The sequence below is a fragment of the Myodes glareolus genome, chromosome 5 (genome assembly GCF_982192425.1).
Source record: "Myodes glareolus chromosome 5, mMyoGla1.1, whole genome shotgun sequence".
Taxonomy (NCBI): domain Eukaryota; kingdom Metazoa; phylum Chordata; class Mammalia; order Rodentia; family Cricetidae; genus Myodes; species Myodes glareolus.
This window is the reverse complement of record NC_142030.1, coordinates 48,239,101-48,260,646: the sequence shown is the minus strand read 5'-3', so window position 1 is coordinate 48,260,646 and position 21,546 is coordinate 48,239,101. Positions and strand designations below refer to the sequence as shown.

At 44.3% G+C, this 21,546-nt stretch overlaps 1 protein-coding gene across 1 annotated transcript in view; it reads left to right on the top strand.

Annotated features, from left to right (window-relative positions):
• Positions 1 to 2,386: 2,386 nt before the first annotated feature.
• Positions 2,387 to 21,546, top strand: part of Nek10 (NIMA related kinase 10) — a 171,524-nt gene continuing 152,364 nt past the window's right edge. The window contains 5 exon segments of the mRNA XM_048421327.3: positions 2,387 to 2,534; positions 14,108 to 14,218; positions 14,464 to 14,524; positions 19,524 to 19,654; positions 21,220 to 21,318. Coding sequence (XP_048277284.3) covers positions 14,145 to 14,218; positions 14,464 to 14,524; positions 19,524 to 19,654; positions 21,220 to 21,318 — 365 coding nt within the window. The 5' untranslated portion in view covers positions 2,387 to 2,534; positions 14,108 to 14,144.

The following is a 21,546-nucleotide window of genomic DNA, read 5'->3' as shown; positions in this document are numbered from 1 at the left end:
TTTTGGCTAATTTTGTTTTGATTTGGATTGATTTCCATTGCATGTAACACTTGGCTCCTGTTCTCCACGCAGAGAGCCTTGTGCGGTCTTGTAAATTTGTTAAGTGAGATGAAGACGAACGGCTGAAGCATTGGAGCATTCCGTTAGAGTCGAGAGATACTTTACACTTCCACACAGGCCTGTGGCTGCTGCCTGCTCCTCATGGTGGACCTGCTGTTCCTGTGTGTGTGTGTGTGTGTGTGAGAGAGAGAGAGAGAGAGAGACAGAGACAGAGACAGAGACAGAGACAGAGACAGAGAGACAGAGAAAGACAGAGAGAGACAGAGAAAGACAGAGAGAGACAGAGAGAGAGACCTTTTAATAGGCCACCAATCTTGAAAGGGTATTCAAACGTTTGATATTGGGACACTATGTTATCTACCAAATACATATTTGAGGACCATACAATCAAGTATCAAGTTATCCCCCCACACACCAAAACACACCCGAACTTTTCTTTTCCTAATGTTGTAAGTTTACTATTTTGTACTGGACTGTACTGATGTCAATTCTGCAGTGCTCGTGGCCTTGGGTCACAGGTTGGACACAACTGATATTTTCAGAAAGTTTATAGTGCAGTCTTGTCTTGAATTGACCCTAAATATCTTGGTGTAGGTTTCATTTCCCTTTATTTTCTTTTATTATCATTTTCATGTTTTAGGGTGTGTGTATGTGTGCAAATGCCCACTGAGACCAGAAGAGAGAGTGTCAGATGCCCCAGAGCTGGAATTACAGGCAGCTATAAACTGATGTCCATGTTGGAAACTGAACTCCTATCCCCTGCAAGAGGAACAAGTGTTCTTAACCACTGAGCCATCTCTCCAGTCTGGTTATTTTAGGCTATCATTAGGACTCAATACATTATGTAGTTTAGACATTCATTTCAATATAGTAAAGGAAAGAAATACAAACAAAAAAATGGGCAAGTCTCCTAAGATCGAGCTGCATAGCAGGGTGCACCAAACTGCTCCAGCTTGTATCTTACAGAGTCATGGGTGCACATCACACATTCTGGGTCCTTACATTGGGGGCTTAGCCTCTCGGGGGGGGGAGGGGTCACAGGTGCATATTATACAGTTCTGGCTGCACCCTTCCATGTTTGGAGATAATGACCTGTCTTCCAGAGCCAGAGTGCCATGCTGTCTTTGATGGAGCAAACATTCATGAATCGTCAGGGACGGTCAAAGTATTAATTTCACACTTACCTTCTGGAGAGGTAGAAAGGTGGGAAGGAAGCACGTTGGTAATCCCACTAATGACAAGTCCGTCTTCAGCTAGTCCCTCTGTCCCTGTTTGGTAATTCGTTTACAGAACTGTTTTCTCTTCTACTCCAGCTTTACAGCCTTTTGCCTTGTCTTTGGTAGAATTAGCACAGAGGGTTTCATGCCATCAATTTAGTGCTGTGTTTGCCTTAATTCACATCTCCTCTCCCATGGTTTCAGTTCCAGTTCAGAAATGTACTTTAAAGTTTTTATGTGTTGATTTTTGTTTTGGTGTTTTTTTGAGGGATCCTAGGCTGACTACAAACTCCTGATCCTCTTCTATGTACTGAGTAATGAGTTGCCCAAACTCGAGTATTCCAAGACTTCAGTGGATAGGTTCCCTATACCGAGGGCACAGTCAAAGCTGCAGCCTTGTGTCTTGATGCTACAGAGTCACTGTAGGTTCTGCCATCTCTCTGTCACTAGCTGTCAGGCTGCTCGTGACTGCAAATGATTTGTGCTCACCAAAAAAATCTACCACTCAGTTTGGTACTTTCAAAGGCTCTGGTGTGCCTTTTTACAGGCAATTTTACTGCAACTCGAATTTCTATTTCAAAAAATGCTTTGTAGACACTCAAAAAGTTGTGTGGCTTTGCAAAGCCACCCAATGATCTGGTGACAGGCGTCTGGTAGAGAGCTCTTGCACCTGGGGAACGTGTTGCCTCAGCATTTTATGCCTGAGGCTTGTATTGTGCTGTAGCAGCTTGAAGTAATTTTGTGCACCGGAAAGATAGGTACCAAGCCAGCGGCGCGACCCACAGGTCCTTCTCAACCCCCAAACAGGAAACCGAGCCTGTGCCCTGCTTTGTTTCCCCCTTTAATCTTTGAGAACTGATTTGCAGTCCGTGATTATTCTTGGAGCACCTGTGTTAAACCTTGTTTATTTTGGATTCCAAGCTCCTTCTGACCATATGATACAGCACACCAAGTTTAGGTCCCAGCACCCCGAGCTTCCCCGTGCGGTCTCTGGTTGCTAAGGTAGCAGGGTAGGCGTCATCCGTTGCTATGGCGCTACTCCCTATCTTGCAGCGTTATCATTCCTGATTGGCTGAGCGCCCGGGGCTGTGGAGCAAGAAGTGTGAGCATTGGTTTAGTCCCTCTGGGCCAGGAAAGGAATTGACTGAAAAACCAACAGGTGTCAGGGAGGGGACTGGTTTTGAGTTCGCTCGGCTTCTGCAGCAGGAGAGGAAGATGACTTGAGGTTGGCCTGAAGGAGGGCCGCCCTCCTGCGCGGTGAGTGGTGCGGACGTCCTTAAGCCCAAGGCGGCAGGGCAGTCTCCCTTCCCCTGAGGCCATCTGCAGGGACCTTCCCGAGGGGGCGTTGTCAGCCTTGGGGGTCAGTCGGGCAGAGCGTGCCTCCTCAAACTAGATAAGGTCGTGCTGAAGAGCGAGTGTTGGGAGGTGCGTTCCGAGTTGCGTGGTGCTTCCAGGAGCAAAGGGCCTGGTGTGGGTAAACAGAGCTAGTATCCCTCAGCTCTCATGCCTCTGGAGGCTTAAGATCTCCTTTGTGAGTAGCACACTCCTGCCTTCCTTTAACAGGGTGGGCTCTGCTCGCCTCCACCTCAGTACCTCCCCTTAGGTAACTTCTGTTACCGGTGGGAAGAACGTCTTCACCGTCGCCTAGAAAGCTCCCCTTACCCAGAGCCCAGCACCCAGCTGCAGTTGTGAACTTCTCTCAATGCAACCCTACCCACCAGACCCTACTACCTTTGGACTCCTATGGGTGATACCACTGTCTGTATTCCCAAAACCACATCCTTGACACCACCTCATCCACATCTCCACAAAGCTATCTCAGGTTCCACCAGTCTTTGGTTCATCTCTATCTATCTATCTATCTATCTGTCTGTCTGTCTGTCTGTCTGTCTGTCTGTCTGTCTGTCTGTCTGTCTGTCTATCTATCTATCTATCTATCTATCCATCTATCTGATTTTATACATATATTCCAGCATTACTGATTGTGGTTCGTCCTTATCCATCCAATCCACCTGCTCACCATTGTTAGACGGACTTATCTTTTATTTTTTAAGTGCCAAGGAATACTTCCCTTTCCTATCAGAAGCCCATCTCCCCCACTTCTCTATTTTCCAGTCCTTGGTAAGCCAACACCAACTCCATCTTAGCTATCCACAGAACGTGGTCCATGCCACATCTGGCCGTCTCAACTGTTCCCACGGTGCCTCTGTAGGACAGTTCATGCACTTCCCCGTCCTTGTTTTTGTGTTGCCTGATTGCTTTGCTGCCTACAAGTGTGAGAAGACTGACTTATTCATGGTTCAGCATTCAGCTCAGACATCTAACAAGTGCACTCAGATAAAGAATGAATCTCATAAGAAGTTATCAGCTTCGCAGAACACTCTCACGACTTCTGGAAAAGTCAGAGATATCCTCTGAAGCGAGTGTTAATTTAGGGATTTTGCTATCATTGTAAAGGTCTGGAGGTTTTTAATTTATGCTCAATCTTATGCCATAATAATTTTGATAAAAATCATATGGTGCAATTTAAGATTATTAGAGACAGACAATGCAGTATGGTTTGCAAGAGCTGAGATCCATGCAATTTAGCATTTTAACTCTCTGCCGCCTACCAAATCAGTGTCCCCAAAGCGTTTTACCTGTCCACATAATGAGAATGGCACCTACCTCTCAGAATTATTTTAAACCATTACAATATTAAATGGATACCAGGTTTAGTGACACACACATGCATTTCCCATGCATTTAAAAGGAGTGAAAGCAGCAGTTGTAAAATATCCACCATCAGTTCACAAAAGATAAAATTACATGTTTGATGTAGTCGAGAGTAGTTTCTAGGATACCATCTCATCATCAGACTGCTTGGTGTATGGCCTCAGCTCTGATGCCACTCATTAACTTAGTGACTACTTACTGATCATTTGAAGAGTGCAGGGTCAGGTCCATTGATAGTCAAATACCGTGCAACCAGTAAAGGATGTAAGAGATGAACCAAGAGCCCAAAATATGACTCTGTCAGAACCAGCCAGGTCCTGAGACTCAGGTCGGAGATCACCCTAGAAGCCCATTTAAACAGGCAGTGTTCCTAAGCACCTGAGTTTTAGGCCATGAAAAAAAAGCCAACACATTCTGCTGGCCCAAGAGCACCCACCTATAGTGCCAGCAAACTGGAAGATGAGGAGGCAGGAGGATCAGAAGTTTGAGCCAAGGTTATGCATATCCATTACTTTTCTGGTTATCTGAACCATATGCCTGCCAGGAGGGTCAGGGCTCAGGGAAGAGTCCTTCCTGAAAGGGAAGGTAGGGCCGCAGGGACATGAGCAGCTGGGGCCTGACGTGGCTTCCCACGTTGCATGCACGAGGTAGCTGTTTCTGTGCTTGGTGATGGCCCCCAGCCAATGGGATAGTACTGCAGACATTCGGGGCGAGTCCTCTCTGGAACACCTGCGCAGATATAGTGTGCTTTATCAAGGTCCTAGCTAGTCCCCCCACCTTTATTCCTTTATCACAGGTCTCCTGTAGCCAAAACTTGCTTTGTACTCCTGATTCTCCTTCCTCTGCCTTGCAAATGTTTAAGTAGGTATTTCACAACACAACCGTGAAAAATTAGAAAGAATGAGGTGGATGGGACATAGGGGAGGGAGAGAAGAGTCTGGTGTAGGGACACACATGTGCCTGTAATCACAGCTTTGGGGTGGGGCAAGGGAAGACGAGCCTAGAGAGTGTGGGGTTAGCCTGGCAACCTGGGGAGACTGTCACAAAAAGAAGGGGAGGGGAGGGACATGGAAAGAGAACCAGAACCCTGCAGGCCCTAACTTTGGTTGTTTTGGGGGGATAGCAGAGTCGTGCCTGCAGTTGGAGACACTTCAGCCAGGAAATCCCAGCCTGCTAGACAGGGCACACTTTGGCAATTTCTAAATCTTTTGGTGTGTAAGTTTTCTTCCCTGTAAAATGGGGTGGCTATAACAAATTCCTTTGACTACTGGTTTCCTAGAAATAGCAAGCGTTGACTCTGTGTGTTAAGTTCTGTGTAGGACACAGAGGCGAGTGAATGGGGGAAACAGAGCATCAGGATAAGGGAGACAGCATAGTTAGGCTCGGTATAGTAGAAAGTAGACTTTAACGTACTCAGTCAGACCTAATATAAATCAAGATTTTTTTAAAAGCACATGAAAAGCATGAGTGTTAACTCTGAATGAAATGGAGTACTTCTCACATGTCAAATAATTACTTATTTTTTTTAAAAAAAAATACTTCTTTAGTTTATTTGAAACAGGATTTTGCTATATAGGACTAGGCTGCCCCCAGACTTACTGTAGAACCCAGGCTGGACTCCAATTCATAGTGATCACATTTTCCAGCCTCCCAAGGGCTAGGATTGCAGTCCTGAGCCCCCACACCTGAATTATCTGAGTCATGATGTCAGACCTTTTCTCTTGTGTCCGCTAAACTTGGTTAACAGTAACAGTGACTGACAGTCGTCAAGGTCAAGAGCTTAATAAATCTGGATATTGGAATTATTTGTAATGGGCCTAAATTCTAGGTTCAAAACCACTATCCGAGCTGGAGTGACAAAATGATTTAGAAAGGAAGACCTTCCTATGAAAATTAAACTAAAATTAACTCCAGGCAGAGCAAACCAAGTCTGGGCTACCAGGAAATGGCCGCTTTGTGTTCATTGCATTTCACCAGTGTTTGGGGTTAATTAATTTGAAAAGCGTGGCTAGAAAAATGCATCTAGGAGAATCTAGACCTCATCCATCACCATTTCTGTCATGTCCGGTTAGGTAGTCTAATCCGAAGGAGTCACCTCAAACACGTAACTCCCAAAGGTGGAGACTGGCCTGCACAGAGTGTTACATGCATGCTACACTTGGCATCTTTTCTTTATGAAATCCTATTGTGCTGTAAGGATGCGTGAGGTTGTCCATGTTTAACATAGATGTCATGTTCTCTCTGTAAAGAGACTGCACCAAGCCAGCTCTGTAATCATTGTAGACATCAGCCAGGGCCATGTTTTCATCTGCTGGTGTATTTCATTATGTTCACCCCCATCTCGAGATGATGATGCTCTAGTTATCCTTGGCACTTAGAACTCATATTCTACTTGGGACTTTTCATTAATATTCAAGAGATACATCTCTGAAGAAGCAGGTTCAGGGCCCAGTGTGAGCAGCAGCTAGCTGGTGGGGCAGGGCCTTCCTTGGATCGCAAGCAGCACCTCACTAACAGAAGAGAAAGCAACATAACATGATGCCTCATTTCATTTGTTGGGAGGGAGCAATCACTGGAGTGAGGAGCAATGATGCAAGCTTGCACTGAGTCTTGGTGATGAGATTAGAAAGAAGCTGGTGAACATGAACCATATTTAGTAGAAAAGTAGTCAAGGCTTAATGACAAAATGCCAGATATAGGGTTGAAGAAGGGGGCCATTGTGTGTGTGTGTGTGTGTGTGTGTGTGTGTGTTCCCTATATCAAGGGATTCTCTGCCCTACTTGAGACTAACTTAGCTCTTCCTTCTGTTTCTTAGTGCAGTCCATTTGAGTTCTATGATTTGTTTGAATTAAGCCAGGTAAATTCCTCCTTAGCCATATTAGTTCGCCATGGAGTAATAGAATAGGATAATAAATGGAGTCACTCACATACAGATACATTTTAATTTCAGAGAACGCCATTGCTCCCACCCCTTTTAGGCACCAGGACCTCCACATCCTAATCCTCAAAGCTCCCATAGAACATCCCATGAGGTTCAAGCATTCAGCGACTTTACCAGCTCCAAAGCTCCAAATGTTGGCACAATCCTCCCCTCAAAATGTGTACAGTTTCATCACAGCCATGCCATGCTTACAGTGTCTTTTCCGTTGCAGCTTGCTTTCCTTTGCTATGACCCAAAGCAACTCAGGGCAAGGAAGTGTTCCTGTGACCTATACTTGCACGTTGCAATGCATCACTGGGGGCAGGCAGATCAGGAACTCAAGGCAGAAGCTTGAAGAAGAAGACACCGTGGGACAAACATTGCATGCTGCTCACTGCTAGATTTCCTCCACAGCCAGGTTCAACTGTCTATGGGTGGTGCCACCCACAGCGGGCTGAACCACTCCACATCCATCATCAGTCCAGGCAGTTTTCTCTCAGGCATAGCCACAGATCAATCTCATCAAGCTAATTATGTAGTTGAGGTTCTCTCCTCCCAAGTGACTGGTTATGTCCACTTGACAATTAAAAACTAGCCAGCATAAGGATGCAATGTTTTCATTTGTGGAGTCAATCAGGAAGAAGAAACTTAGGGCACTACTTCAGTCTTTTCTTTGGTGAATACAATCTCTTTCTAGATTTTTCTGGTTTACCTTTCAATTACTTACCGTACCCCCTGTCCTTACACAGGACTGGAGGGCACACGTTGCACAGTTGACAGTATTGCCAGCATCGCCAATGACAGTGGGGAGAATTCCTAGACTCTAGATGGAGCAATTCCTCTGTAACATGGAAATCATGAAAATTACATGGTGTCTGTTGTCGCACGCTCTGACTTTAGGCCGGCACTCACACTGATCTGGGTTAGTCCTAGAAAACAAATGAAAGTCAGCACTTTTAGGCGGATTTGCCATCACTGCATGTGATTGGAAGCTGCTACCAAAACACTTACATCCAGCCAGCCTGCCTCATCCGAAAAGATAGCAACCGGGGCCAAACCAGGAAGCAAAGAACCCGAGTTTCTCTCCACTTTTTCTGTAGCGGTGTTACAGTTTCAGAGAAGATGTGGAAGAGAGGCCGGTACATATGCATATATTAGTCTTTTAAAACTATGTCCAATCTCTTCCTGGGAGGAGCTCCAGCCTCTCAGTCCCTGGCAAGGGATCCCTGGGGAAATGTCATGTCTCAGTGCTCCAAAAGCTAAAAGCTGCTTCTACAATTTGTCCTCATCTACTAGGTGGAGATGCTTCTGTATAACTATTTGAAGAATACAAGGGAGAGGTCGATTACTATTTGGAATTTGGGTTCTGTCTTTCCCCTACTATATGTTTAAATAGGTATTTGATTGAAGTGTAAACTATTTACATATGAAGGCGTCAAATAATGACTCAGAAGCAAGGCAGTGGTAACATGCACTTTGCCTGGCCACTCATTCCTGATCTTGGATACTGAACCAGCCGAATCTGTGTTTTCCATTATATGAGGATATTCAATACACCATCTTACACACTCCACATGAGGACTAGGATAAAAGATTGGTGTTTGTAAGTACCCCAGAATTCAGGAGATTAAGTTAATGCAAGCAGCAATTGTCTTGTCTTTGCCCTTTACTAAGGGCCAGTTTCAATGATTTCTTACCTCCCCGTTCTTTCAGAGTTTTTCATTGATATATAGATCATTAAGGTGAACTGAGTTCTGTTTTTTCTCTTCTAAAAGTGCTGTGTGGTTGGTTAGACATATTCCACCTCTGGTCCTTGGCCTTATCATCTGATAAATGATGGGTAGATATCAGTATGATAGCACCAGGGAGGGTGTTTTCGTTCATCAGAATGCGTGCACGCTTTCCTCATCTGCTACCTTTACTTGTTTGTTTGCTTGCTTGCTTATGAGAAAGGGTTTCTCTGTGTAACATTGGCTGTCCGAGAGCTCATTCTGTAAGCTGGCCTTAAACTCACAGAGGTCTGCCTGCTCCTGCCTCCTGAGTTCTGAAATTAAGAGTGTGTGTCTCCATTGCCTAACTCTGCCTTTACTTCTTTAAGCCATACCATGCTCCTGATTATTTTAATTTTAGGTATAATAACACTACTATATGTCACATGTAAATGCTATGTCAGATGCAGGGGGTGAGGAGAAAAAGAAAACAATCAGACCCAGAGCATAATGGTTTGTAGATTTTATATGACTCAGTTTCTTTTCCTCAGCGGCTTGACCAACTATGTCTCTACCCAAAAGACTGCCCTTCGCCTCCTCTATGTCATATTCTAGGATGGAGCCTTCCTAGCACCCTTGGCCTCTGCAGGCACAGATTATAATACTTGGTCAACAGGAAGACATGTAAACTGAAGTTCTTGTTAAAAACAAAACAAGCGAACGAACCCCACAAAACTGGTTCCTCTCAGTCAACCAGGTTGTAGCAGCAGGAAAGCTGAGGACTGCAGTGTGGTGATCGTAGGTCTCCTTTAGTGCTTGGGGCGTAGGGGAAACTCTGAGATGCTGATGAAGAGAAAGCAAAATTAGATTCTTGACTTGAGGCACGTTTAAATATCATACATAAGGTAGGTAGGGTCTTCTGTTTTTCTACCCTAATTTTCAGTTGATTCTTCATGATTTCTACTTCTTTCTTTCTTTCATGGTAATTGCATTAACTTTGCTTTTTATCACTGTGATAAACATCAAGACCAAAAGCAACTCGGGGAGGAAAGGGTTTGTCTCATCTTAGAAATCCCTATTACAGTCCATTGCAGAGTGAAGTCAGAACAGGAACTCAAGACAGGAACCTGGAGGCAGAAGCTGAAACAGAGACCAGGGAGGAACGCTGCTTACTGACTTGCTTCCTTTGACCTGCTTTTTCATACCATCCAGGACCATCAGCCCAGGGCTGGCACCTCCCACAGAGGTCCTGGCCACATCTATCATTAATTAAGAAAATGCCTCACAAACTCAGACCGATCTGATGGAGGTATTTTCTTAACTGAGGTTCCCTCTTCCAAAATGACTCTAGGTTGTGTCATATTGATAAAAAAAAAATCTAACCAGCACACCAGTAATATGTTAAATGTATTTTCTACTTTAGCAACTCACAGACATGTCCTAAAGCTCATGAGTGGGTTTTCTTTGCTTATGGTAGAATTGCACACCTGTCTGTCTTACCATCATCAACTTCAAACTCAGGTTAAACATAGTAAATTTTTAGTAACTATTGGTTAAATTAATTAATTAATGGTGTTATATTCTAGCGAAATTCTAAAGTGTTCATTGTGTCTTGTTTCTTGCTATGCATCAGTGACGAAAGCCTTGGCCTCTAAATCTTGATCCCAGCCAAATTGTTTGCCACAAGAATGATAACTGTCTTGGAAAAATTATTTTTTAAAGTCAATATACTGTATTTGTGCATTTCAAAGCAATTAGTTTCTCTAGATTCTGTTGCAATGAAACACCCATCAATTGTTAATCCTTTGCCTCTAAACATCTCTAGATTTTCCTATACATTGAAGTGTGCAATTCTAAGACAATAACACACTAAAGTCTAATTGTGGCATACAAAAGAAATCGGACTTTGGGAATATCCAATTTAATCAAACCAACATATTCACTTTTCTATTTTGATTCATTTGAGTTTTGCTATGAGCTCTTCTGCTCATGCAAACTAGTAAGACTGTTGTGGGAAGTATTTGGAACTCTAGGAAGTGGGATATAGATGGAGAAAGCAGGTCACAAAAGGAATGGATCTGAAGGTTATGACTGGTCCTCTTCTCTTACTTGCCTTTGCTTCCTTTTCCTATGATGTTCTGCCCCCTCCCCAGAAGCAGAGGGGGAATAAAATAATGGATGGAAACCTCTGAGATTGTGGGCAAAAATAAACCTTTATGTCTTAGGGTTTCTCTTGCTGTGGAGAGACACCATGACCACACCAATTCTTGCAAAGGAAAACATTTACTGGGTTGACTTCAGGTTCCAGAGCTTTCATCTATTGTCATCATGGTGGGACCTGGCAGCATGCAGGCAGATGGTAGTGGAGCTAAAAGTTCTTCATCTTGGTCAGCAGGCTACAAGAAGTGAACTGAGTCACTGGGCTTGAGCATATATATGAGACTTCAAAGCCCTTCTCCACAGTGACATACTTCCTCCAACAATGGCAAGCCTACCCCAATAAAGCCACACCCCCTAATAGTGCTGCTTCATATGAGCTTAGGGGCCAATGACATTCAAACCCCCACACTCTCCTTCTTTATGTCATTTGTTTCAGGAATTCTGTCACTGTGTCTGATGAGCACCGAAAAGTGGTACAAGAGCCGCAGAGCTTTTGTTGTCACTAAACGTGACCATGTGACTTTTAAACCCTTTGGTTCGTAGGAATCAGTTTGTGGGATGAGTTGGGAAAATGGCACAGTTGGAGTAGAGAAGTCATTAAATGTAAACTAAGTGTAATGATTATTCTGGAGGATCTCAAAATGCTGACAGGAAGGCAGATAGTAAAGGCCATAGTCATGAGACTCCATTAAGAATATGGATTCCATTGGGAACTGGACTGGAGACTATCGTCTACTATTGTTTGTATCCTTAGATCTTGTGGAAACGTGATGAACCAGGCTTGAGAGATAGCTCAGCTATAAAGAGAACTTAATACTATTCTAGAAGACCTGAGTTTGATTTCCAGCACCCATGTCTAGTAACTCATAATCACCTTTGATTCCAGTTCCAGGAAGATCTGATGCCTCTGGCCTCCTCTGGCACCCTCACACACATGCACATACTTCACACACACACACACACACACACAATTGAAACTAAAATATAAAAATTTTATGGACTAATTAATCTGGTATAGGAAGCAAAGTTACCCCAACATTTATGTGTGGTACAACTATCAACAGACACAGCCAAATTTATAATGAGAATTGGGAGCAAATATGCATATTAGAAAGACTTAACGAACTTGTAATCACAGGGAAGCATGAAGAAATTTGGAGTTCAGGAAGTCATGATTCCTGAAAAGAGAACAGAATGAACATACTGTCAATTACTTTGTCTTGGTGCCAAAGGAAAGATGCCACGCGGACACTTCAGGAGCGGGCAAGACCCCACACATGCAGGCTAGCATAGGACACCTGAAGAGAGCACCTGTGAGCATGTCCAGGGCTACTACAGAGTGTTCATGCTCGAGTTGCAGTGGAGACCCAAGGGTATTGGAGATTCCAGGAACATAGAATGTCCATTGAGGATCATGGCAAACAGTGAATGGATCAGCCCCCAAAGAGTGTATGTGGGCTGCAAATGGCAAGGTCTGCTGGCTGGTTGGAGTTCATACACCCTGGGCTTTGGACACGGAGCTACAAAATTTAATGTTTTCTCTGTTGACTTTCAACTTTTCTTTGCTAGTCTCTTATTCCTCCATTTTGGAATGAGGGTGCCTATTTTGTATCATTTCCTCTTAAAGCTGAGCCTCTTTCCTTGGGAAATGTAGAGATTCACAGGTGCCAGTGGACTTGGACATTCTGGCTATATACTTTTCAACACTGTTGGAACTGTTAGGAGACTCGTGGAGGTGGCTTAACTGACTTCCACACTCAGAGATGTCTATGAGCCTTAGAGGGCAGAGATGGCATGCTGGTCTGTCTCCAGCATAGGAAGTGTGGCCTGGGAGAGAAGAGTCATTAGCTAGGGAGCTTGACTTGGAAGGCTATATCTGATTCTTGATCCCCTCCCTCGCTGATTCCTGTTTATCAGATTGTGATTGCTTCTCACATGCTTCACCGCCATGAGTCTCTACTTCCTGGTTGCCCCGGAAGCAGCAGAGCTGAGGACTATGGATCTTTGTAGCCCTGAACTAGAACCTTTCAGCATGTAAGCTGTTTTATGTCAGGTGTTTTGTAATGACAGCAGGAAGCCATGAGCATCTTCATCCTTTTGTTGCTGTCATGACAACGAGAAGAGCTGAGAAGAGGAATCAACTAAAAAGCAAACTGGTCAACAACTGTGTATTGGCAAACTCATATCTTTTTAGTCGGGGAGAAATCAGATTAAAAATAACACCAGAAAAAGTAACCATGGCAATATTAAGATAGATGCTGAATTCATCTATCACTCTGAATTCAGAGTGTTGAAATGCCTTTGGGGCTGTATTTCCAGGCAGGCCACCATCCAGCCAGATCGTCAGGAAAGTTATGAACTGTGTACGTTTGGCCTGACCATGGTTTTGTGTGCGATTACCATGTATTGTTCAGATGTCAGCTTCCACACTTACTAGTTTTGCAAAGGACCCTGGTTCAGTTCTTGTCATCTATAGCAGGGGGCTCACACTGCTTGTAACTTCAGTCTCACGTGTTCTGGAGTGTTCTGGCTTCCATTTCCCCAGGTACTTACATACGTGTAGTACACACTAATTCAGGAAGGTGTACAAACACATATAAATTTAAAAAAATCCCTTAAGGAAAAAAAATCTTCAACAGGAAAAAAATAGTAATTTTTGAAGCTGGACATGGTAACACATGTGTATAATCCCTGCACTAGGAAGGTGGAGGCAGCAGAGCTGTCATGAGATCAAGCCAGCCTGGTCTACACAGCAAGTTCTGGGACAGCCAGAGCTACTTAGTGAGACCTTGTCTTTAAAACATTAATAAAAAAACAAACTGAAAAACCTTCGTAAAGAATTCTGGAAGTACGGAAAATGGGGACACTGACTGTTTACTTGTGAGTGGGTGTGGCTTTCTCAGAGACACTTGGGGACGCGACCCATAATGGGTGAGGCCTCCTGTGAGCCCATGTTGTATAATTCAGAATACTTAGAGAAAGATGAGTGAGGATGCATAAAATTACTGTCAACTAAGCTTCAAGTATTTGTTAGTCGGCACACTTCGTAAGTCCCAAAGAGGGTGCTTTAACTGATATGCAGAATCATATTTGTGAAAAATTGTCCAGAATACTTATAATCAAGCATGTTTAGGCTGGTGACATGACCTAAATCTATCTAACGAAGACCTTGTGAAGGGAAAGAGTCAATAATATTCATTTTACTACTTGCGGTGATTAATTTTTACATGTGTGAATAGACATCATGGATGAATTTTGTCTGTTTTAACTGAGAATCCTTTGGATCACATAACCCAGCTAAAAGCTGTCTCCCTTTACTTTGCAAGGAATGCGATGTTGATTCTGAGGCATTGATGTTTTACAATGCCTGATCAAGACAAAAGGGTGAAGACCACAGAGAAATCAGCTGATAAAAAGCAGCAAGGGACCACCACCAGGTGAGCAAGCGTTCGCCGTCATCCACTGGGGGTAGCAGTGTCGAATGGGTTTAATGCTTCCTGAGAAAATTGACTGCTGAGTTGCAGCATTTGCTCAAACACTCAGCCCCTTCTAGAAAGAAATGGTTGATATGCAGGCACTTACTTTCAGAGGCAGGCTTCCAAGGGGCTGTGTCATCTTGGTAATGTGACCTTGCTCGCCCGGATCCTTCTGTGGGCTAACACTGTGCTATTCTTTCTCCTAGGGACTATTCAGACCTTAAAAGACTTCGCTGCCTTTTGAACGTCCAGGCAAGCAAACAGCAGGTAGCGTTTTCAAAGGCTGCAGCTTGAGAACAAAGCCCACGTGTTTCCGAAAGTGTCCCTTGCACACCCTTGTGTGCACTCCCTTTGTTCTTCCATAGCTTTCCTTGCTCCCTCTGGCTGCTCCTCTCCCCTAGGTCAGGCTCGCCAAGAGTTGGCATCTGTGGCCTTTTCATTCCTCAGCTTGTCCCTATATATCCTACCCAGCAGAACTTGAACTCTTCAGTCTGTAAACAGCCGGTTCCATCATCAAATGCCAATGTTTACCTTTTTTGGAGCTCCAGGGAAATTTATTCTCCAAAGCCCAGCTTACCACAGCTTCATCCTCTCTGTACCCTGCCATACTTCTCTTTCATAAAAATGCCCTCTGATGCTTTTCAAATTGTACCCCACCAATGGGGGATGAGGTCCGGGCTATTGGTGGTAACACTTCCATGCTTTCGTTAGTCAAGGAGGAAACGACACTCCTCGTTTGTCTCTAAACTTGACTTTTTATCATTGCTTCTAGAAGACCTTGGGAAGTCATGAGAATAGATGGTGTTGACTGGGAGTTTGGGAAACAACCTAGCAGTTCTAAAAATGGCAGCAGCAGATCCAGTGGTAGGGATGGGTTTGAACCCTGGTCTTTTGCCTCCGAAGGCTGTGTAAGAGTTCATAAGGTTGGTAATGCGGCTATGATGCTTTATCTTGTATCATCCAAATGTACCAGAGAAGCATGTCGTTCTCATCCATTTATTCTAGAGAATGACTTCCTCAAGATTTGGTGGCATCTGAAGAGCAAATAGGACAGTTTGTGCTTAGGGAACACTTGCTCCCCACTGGTACCTTAGCTGCACTTTTACCTTCTTCATATTTGAAACATCCACTTTCATAGATGGAAAAGCTGAGGCACAGATAAATGACCATTTCCAGATAAGAGTCTGCACGGAATACAATCTGTAACTAGACAGCCCTAGCCTTGCGCTGTGTGCCCTAGCCATGGAGATACCTCTCGATGAACTAGAAAATTAACTTAGAGTTGAAAATAGCTTGAATGAGTCAAAGTGTCCTTAAAATAGCTTTGCTCTGAGCTCTTCTCTCTGTGTCCTTTATGCTCCAAGACCCCTGAGATTCCTCTTATCGGCATGTTCCGGAAGTTACTTATCTCTAGCTCACTCACAGCTCACTGCTTTTGAGCCCCCGCCACCAACTGCCCCAGGTCACATCCACTCTTCTTGGAGAGGAAGGAAAGGACCCTGTCTATGGCTTCTTCGTAGATCCCATTTCCCCCTCCGCACATCCTCCAGTGTGACCACAGCATCCCAACCTACTATCGCCTGGCCTTTTCTCCTCGACTTTTTTTTTCCTGTGAATTCTGTCATGTTCCTTAGGCCCAAATCTACTGCCCCCTCCTCCCCACACAGTTGCCTTCCCCAGCTGGAGCTCCATCCCCATGGAGAGTCTTCTGGGCCAGAATAGATCCATCCCCTTGTCGGCAATTTTGACTTTGCCTCTGACCCACTGTTTTATCTTTTCCACAAATTTGTGGTCGTTTTTCCTAAGTTGAACTGTGACCTGGGAGTTGGGTCACCTTGTGCACGAACACTGCCCCCCACCCCCTCAGCCCACCACCTTCCAGACTAGACGAAAAAAATGCCTATAATATTTCTGGATTTGGTTGGGGCTCAAAGCCTTCAGTGTTGACGCTCACAATGGCCAGGGTTTTTTTTTTTTTTTTTTTTTTTTTGCCAACTTGGAATTCTCAGTTATCTGTCTGGCAAGTTCATATCTTTTTTTTTTTTGCTAAGTTTTCCTACATAAATAATCCATATTTAAAATGCTTGAATCATTTAGAAAGCAGAGAGCCGTGAGGGCATGCAGTAACTACCCTCAGTTGGAGGAAGGCACCTAAGCTTCCCACGTTCTGTGCCTCATTCTCTTATGAAAGCTCCCTGCCTCTGTTATCCTGATAACAGGAGCTGCTCTGAGCTCTGTTTGCCTTTCCTAAAACCACGTAGATACGCGTGTGACACAGAGGGTTCTAGAAGGACAGCTCAGAAATTCCCCTGTACCCTGCTTGTCCCAGAAAGAATGTAAGCGCATATAAAGATATACACTACATGGAAGCTTATCATAAATTAAAATCAGGGCTGAAGAGAAGATGAAAGACAAGGGCCAGGAGAGTCAAAGTAAGTAACCCCCAACAGCATATGCATGTAGGGACGTGCTTGCTTCTTAGATGTCCCATGGTCCATTTCAGAGGGATATTTGTGAGTCCGGTCCACTTCTCAGATTCCTGCTGATGGGGCATTTTTAAATTCATTTTTGTTTATTTGTTTTTTGTTTACAAATGGGCTGTGAAACCACTTATTAGAAATTCCAAGAAAAAAAATTATATCCCATGATTTGGGCAGAGCTGCTGAGAAGGGAACGTCCTTTCTCTGATTCTCCAAGGAGCCAGGCCGCCTACCCTGCTGCTGAGTTGTGCTGTGGCATTGCCTTGACTGCCTGTCCAGATCTGTCACATCAGAGGTCCTCTGTGAGACTCCCTCTGCTTGGCAGACCTCGGGCCGTAACCATTGTCTCTTTACTTTCTCCCATAACAAGCCCTGGGCACTAACTGTGAAGACTGTTTCTCAAGCCCATGCAGTAGCTTCAAGTTCCTTGTGCTCTGCCCTGTGAGCCCCCTGATTGCTACACACCCACGACTTCTCCCATGTCTAGTACTCCATGTGTCTTCAACAGGTGTATGGACCAGGTGAACTTCTTTCGGATGATTTACCACATGGCAGAGTTGGCTGGGGGCAAAGCAGGCATTTATTCAACTGCTTCACACTTGAATAGCTGCTGTTTGTTGGCCTTGTGTGATTTACTAGGAGCATAAGAAGAGGCAGATGGAACTCCATCTTCAGGGTGACTGAATTCTGGGAGGTGGCGGAGGTGCAGGCTAGACAGTACACTTGACTATGGTAAGGGCAGTGAACAAGGTCCGCTCTGTTCGCAAGGCATGAGCAGGTTATAACTTGGGCCCTGTCACTAGCCCTGGGCTTGTCTGAAACAGTGTACCTGGGGCACTGGTAAGGGGGTGTGGCAGGTAGGGGAACTGCTGTGGGTTCTGAACTAGTGTTGCTTTCATCTGAAGGAGCTGATTGTATCAAAGCTTTCATTATCAAGTATCGGGCTTTGCAAATGTAGCTACCAAGTACAGCTTGCCTCTTGCGACTCTCTGAGTTGATTCTTAGCATTAGCAGCCTCCCAGTCTCTTTCTCTCTCTCTCTCTCTGTGTGGTGGTGGTGGTGGGGAATGAAAGCTGTTCCCTCCCTTTCCTTTGAGTGGCTTAGATATATTTGCTATGTGCCTGCTACCTTCTCTCTTGTAGACAATATTCTAGGAGTTTTGTCAATGGCAAAGGGCTTTAAAATTCTTTATGTCTAGAAAACCTACTTCTTATTGTGTGTGTGTGTGTGTGTGTGTGTGTGTGTGTGTGTGTGTGTGTGTGTTATGACAGTTCTTGTCTAATAGAAATGTGAACTTGTTGCCATGACTTCATGTCTAATGTCTTTTGGGTTAGAAGCCCACATTTGGAAATCACCTAACTTGTAAGGACACACTTATTTACTTAGCGAACTTCTGGCGGTGGTTACAAGGCGTGTGAGAGTGTTTATAAAGCAGACAGAGCTGTGCCTGCACATAGCACGTCCCGTGTAAACACTAACCGGCCTCACCCTCATAACCCAGAGTTACGCACTGCTATTATTACTTCTGCCTCAATGACATGGAAACCAGTGTACACAGAGATTAAATAAATCCACCAAGGTCACGCTACTAGCTAACAACGGACTCAAGCCCACAGAACCAGACAGCGAGTGCAGCTCCATCACCAAGTATCACCTGCTCAACTTCTTTTGGCCACTTGCTCACAGGGGGCATGGACCGGGTGCCCAAACTGATATACACAGGTAGTTTTTATGGAATGGACTGTTTCCTGTCACTGTTTTGAAAATTCAGCAGAGGCTAGAAGCTAAGGAGGCACCTTGGGGGCTAACTACTAAGCAGTAACACTGTCGTCATGCATTTTCCTTTTGGCAGCCTTACAGGAAGTGAGGAAAACCACCTTAATGTAAGGAAATGGTGGTCTTATATCAGTTTCTGTACTGTATCTTCTACAGTTGTAATTGTGTACAATGTAATAACTTACTGGAAATGGATCCTTTATCGTGCTTGGTTTACTTCATGTTTAATAATTGATTATAGGACATACTTAGTTCACACTTTGTTATACCCAATTCTATGTATTGTTCCAAAGACAAATCTTAAGGATGTCTCAACCACAGCCACTATGGGTGTGCGAATCCTGATGAGCGATGGGACAACCAGGTTGCTCTTGTGAGCAGCAGTACAGATGCATTCTGGGATTTCTGACCACACTGATTTCGTTATGGTTCTCAGAAGTTCCCATCGGTGTCATCAGTATCACCGTTCCAGCCGAGAACGGTGATGGGCTCTTCCTGTTCCTGTGTGGTGCCTGGTGAGCAGGTGGACCCTGGGGAATGCAGGCCGGGGACACTCTTCTACACAGGGTGTGCTCTCTGTGCTCTCTGGATCCAGAAACTCCCCAGCTGCGTATCTGCAGCCCACAAGATGCTTCGAAAACCTCTCCCGGCCAGGTTCACCCCAAACCTGTGTCCTGACGTGCCCCGGGAAATGTCACTGAACAAAAGCGCACAGTTTTCTGCTCATGTCAGTAGTCGGAGACAGACTGACTCTACACACCAGTGAGCTATGGCGTGTGATGCCATTAGTGATGAAAAGGTGCCACGCTGGCGAGTAAATGTTCAAGTTAGAGATGTTTAAGTCTTGGGAACCTCCTCTCCCTTTACAAAACTGTCTTCTCAATTCCTGGTCTCGTGGGGAAACCCTCATTCCTTTGGCCCTCCCCTCCCCCTCTCCCATCCTGTGGCTTGTTCTATCACATGTTGAATGACCCCTAAGGGCCATGAACTCTTTGTTTCCATCTCTGTAGCTTCCAGCCATTAACTTTGATAGTGCCCCAAATAGCATGACGAAGTCTGAGGCTGCCATCAAGGCGGGGGGACCCAGAGCTCGTGGTCAGTGGCATGAGTCCACAGAAGCCGTTGAACTTGAAAATTTCAGGTAAGAAATCCCCTTTGCTGTCCGAGGCCCAGTCCAGTGTGCTTATCTAAATGGATCACAGAAGGGAACATTTAAAGTCTGAATATTCTTAGTTTGGTAATTTTAGTCTACATGGAAAGTATTCCCGGTGGGAGGGGGAAGCCCAAGTAACGAGTTGAACAAACAGACAAAGATGGACCTGTCCTGGGAGTTGAGGACAACTTGCTGGCCCCAAGGTCAACCCTCGCCCACCGAGGAACTTGCTCTAAGATGTCGACATGGGTAGGTCAGTCCAGTCCCAAGCTTGGTCTTAGTCTTTGTTGTGTCTCCATCTATCCAGTGATGAAAGGGCATAGAAAAATTTTTTGTTGTGAACAGATGTGGCAGCTGAAAAATATATTGGGCTGGCACTATGGCTCAGTGGGTAAAGGGGATTGCCACCAAACTTTACAGTCAGAGATCCATCCCTGGGAAGAGAACTGACTTTTACCTTATACATATAACACACACACACACACACACACACACACACACACACACAGGCACACATGCACACACAGAGAAAGAGACAGAAAGAGAGACAGAGAGAGAGAGACAGAGAGAGAGGTCATTTTTTAAAGATGGCAGTTTAAAATCTGAGTTTCTCAATTGCAGACATCATGGCTTACTTAACCAAAGAGTGTTAGCCTGTGTTTCGTTCTGTTGCCATGTAGACCTTCTAGAAGATTACATTCTTGTAAGCCACTCCCTTCCTGGGAGCTGGCTTTCAGTGTGACATTGTGTTCAGGTCATTTTCTGGTCAGAGCCATGTACATATTGAATGGCATCAAGTGTCAGCATGGGTATTCTGGGGTGATCATTTGCTTGTTTGGGTTAGCTCGTTTCTCCGGCATTTTATGAACTTGAACAGTTTTGGGAAAAACCATATGACATTTCATGGATTCATGTTTTTTACTTATGAAAACTAAAATGTCTTGTTGTAGATTCAATTTACCAGTGATCTTATACAAGAAACCATTACAACCCTTACCTTGCCTCATAGCACTGTACAGTTCAATGGTGTAGAAAGTCCCCTAAGGCAGAAGCCATGGCACATAGCAGAAAACTTACCTTTAAAGTGCTGTGCCTGTGCATGTAATTTTACTTCATTTGGCCCTAATCTTAAAAGTAGTCATTTTTTTTTTTACATTTTTTTAGTGTGCATGTGTGCAAACATACGTGTGTGTGTGTGTGTGTGTGTGTGTGTGTGTGTAAGTAATCTTACGTGTCCCAGTGCACATGTGGAGTTCAGAGCACAACTTTGTGGTTCTCTCCTACTTTTATGTGGGCCCAAGAATAGAACTGAGGTCCCTGGACTTGCTCAGCAAACTCCTTTACTAGCTCAGTCATCAGCTCCTGAGCATGGTCTCTATTATCAGCTTTACCGTGAGTCACCACTAACAGCTATTGCCTGTCCTTCCTAATACGCTGACCTTAAGACTCTCGATACTTGATCTCCATGTAGATGACCCTTGTTTTCATTGGTAACCTTGTTAGCCCAAATGATGTTTATTATAAATCATTTTCCTGTTTTCTTTTCATCTTAGTATAAACTACAAGAACGAGAGGAATTTCAGTAAACATCCACAGCATGAGTTATTTCGGGAGATCTTTACAGCTCTGGTGAGAAACAGACTCATATGCAGGTAAGGGTGTGGCCCAAAGCCAGACGCTACCCGAGGTGTGTTTCCTGGATCCTGTATGGAGAATGCGCTCTACAGTAGTTTACAGGAAACACAGTGCTACTGCAGTACTTAGGAATATAATAAGTCATAAATATATACATATATATACACACTGGCTTATTTATTTTTCTTTAATTACTATTGTATATATGTGTGTTTGTATTTAGCATATATACACACAAACACATA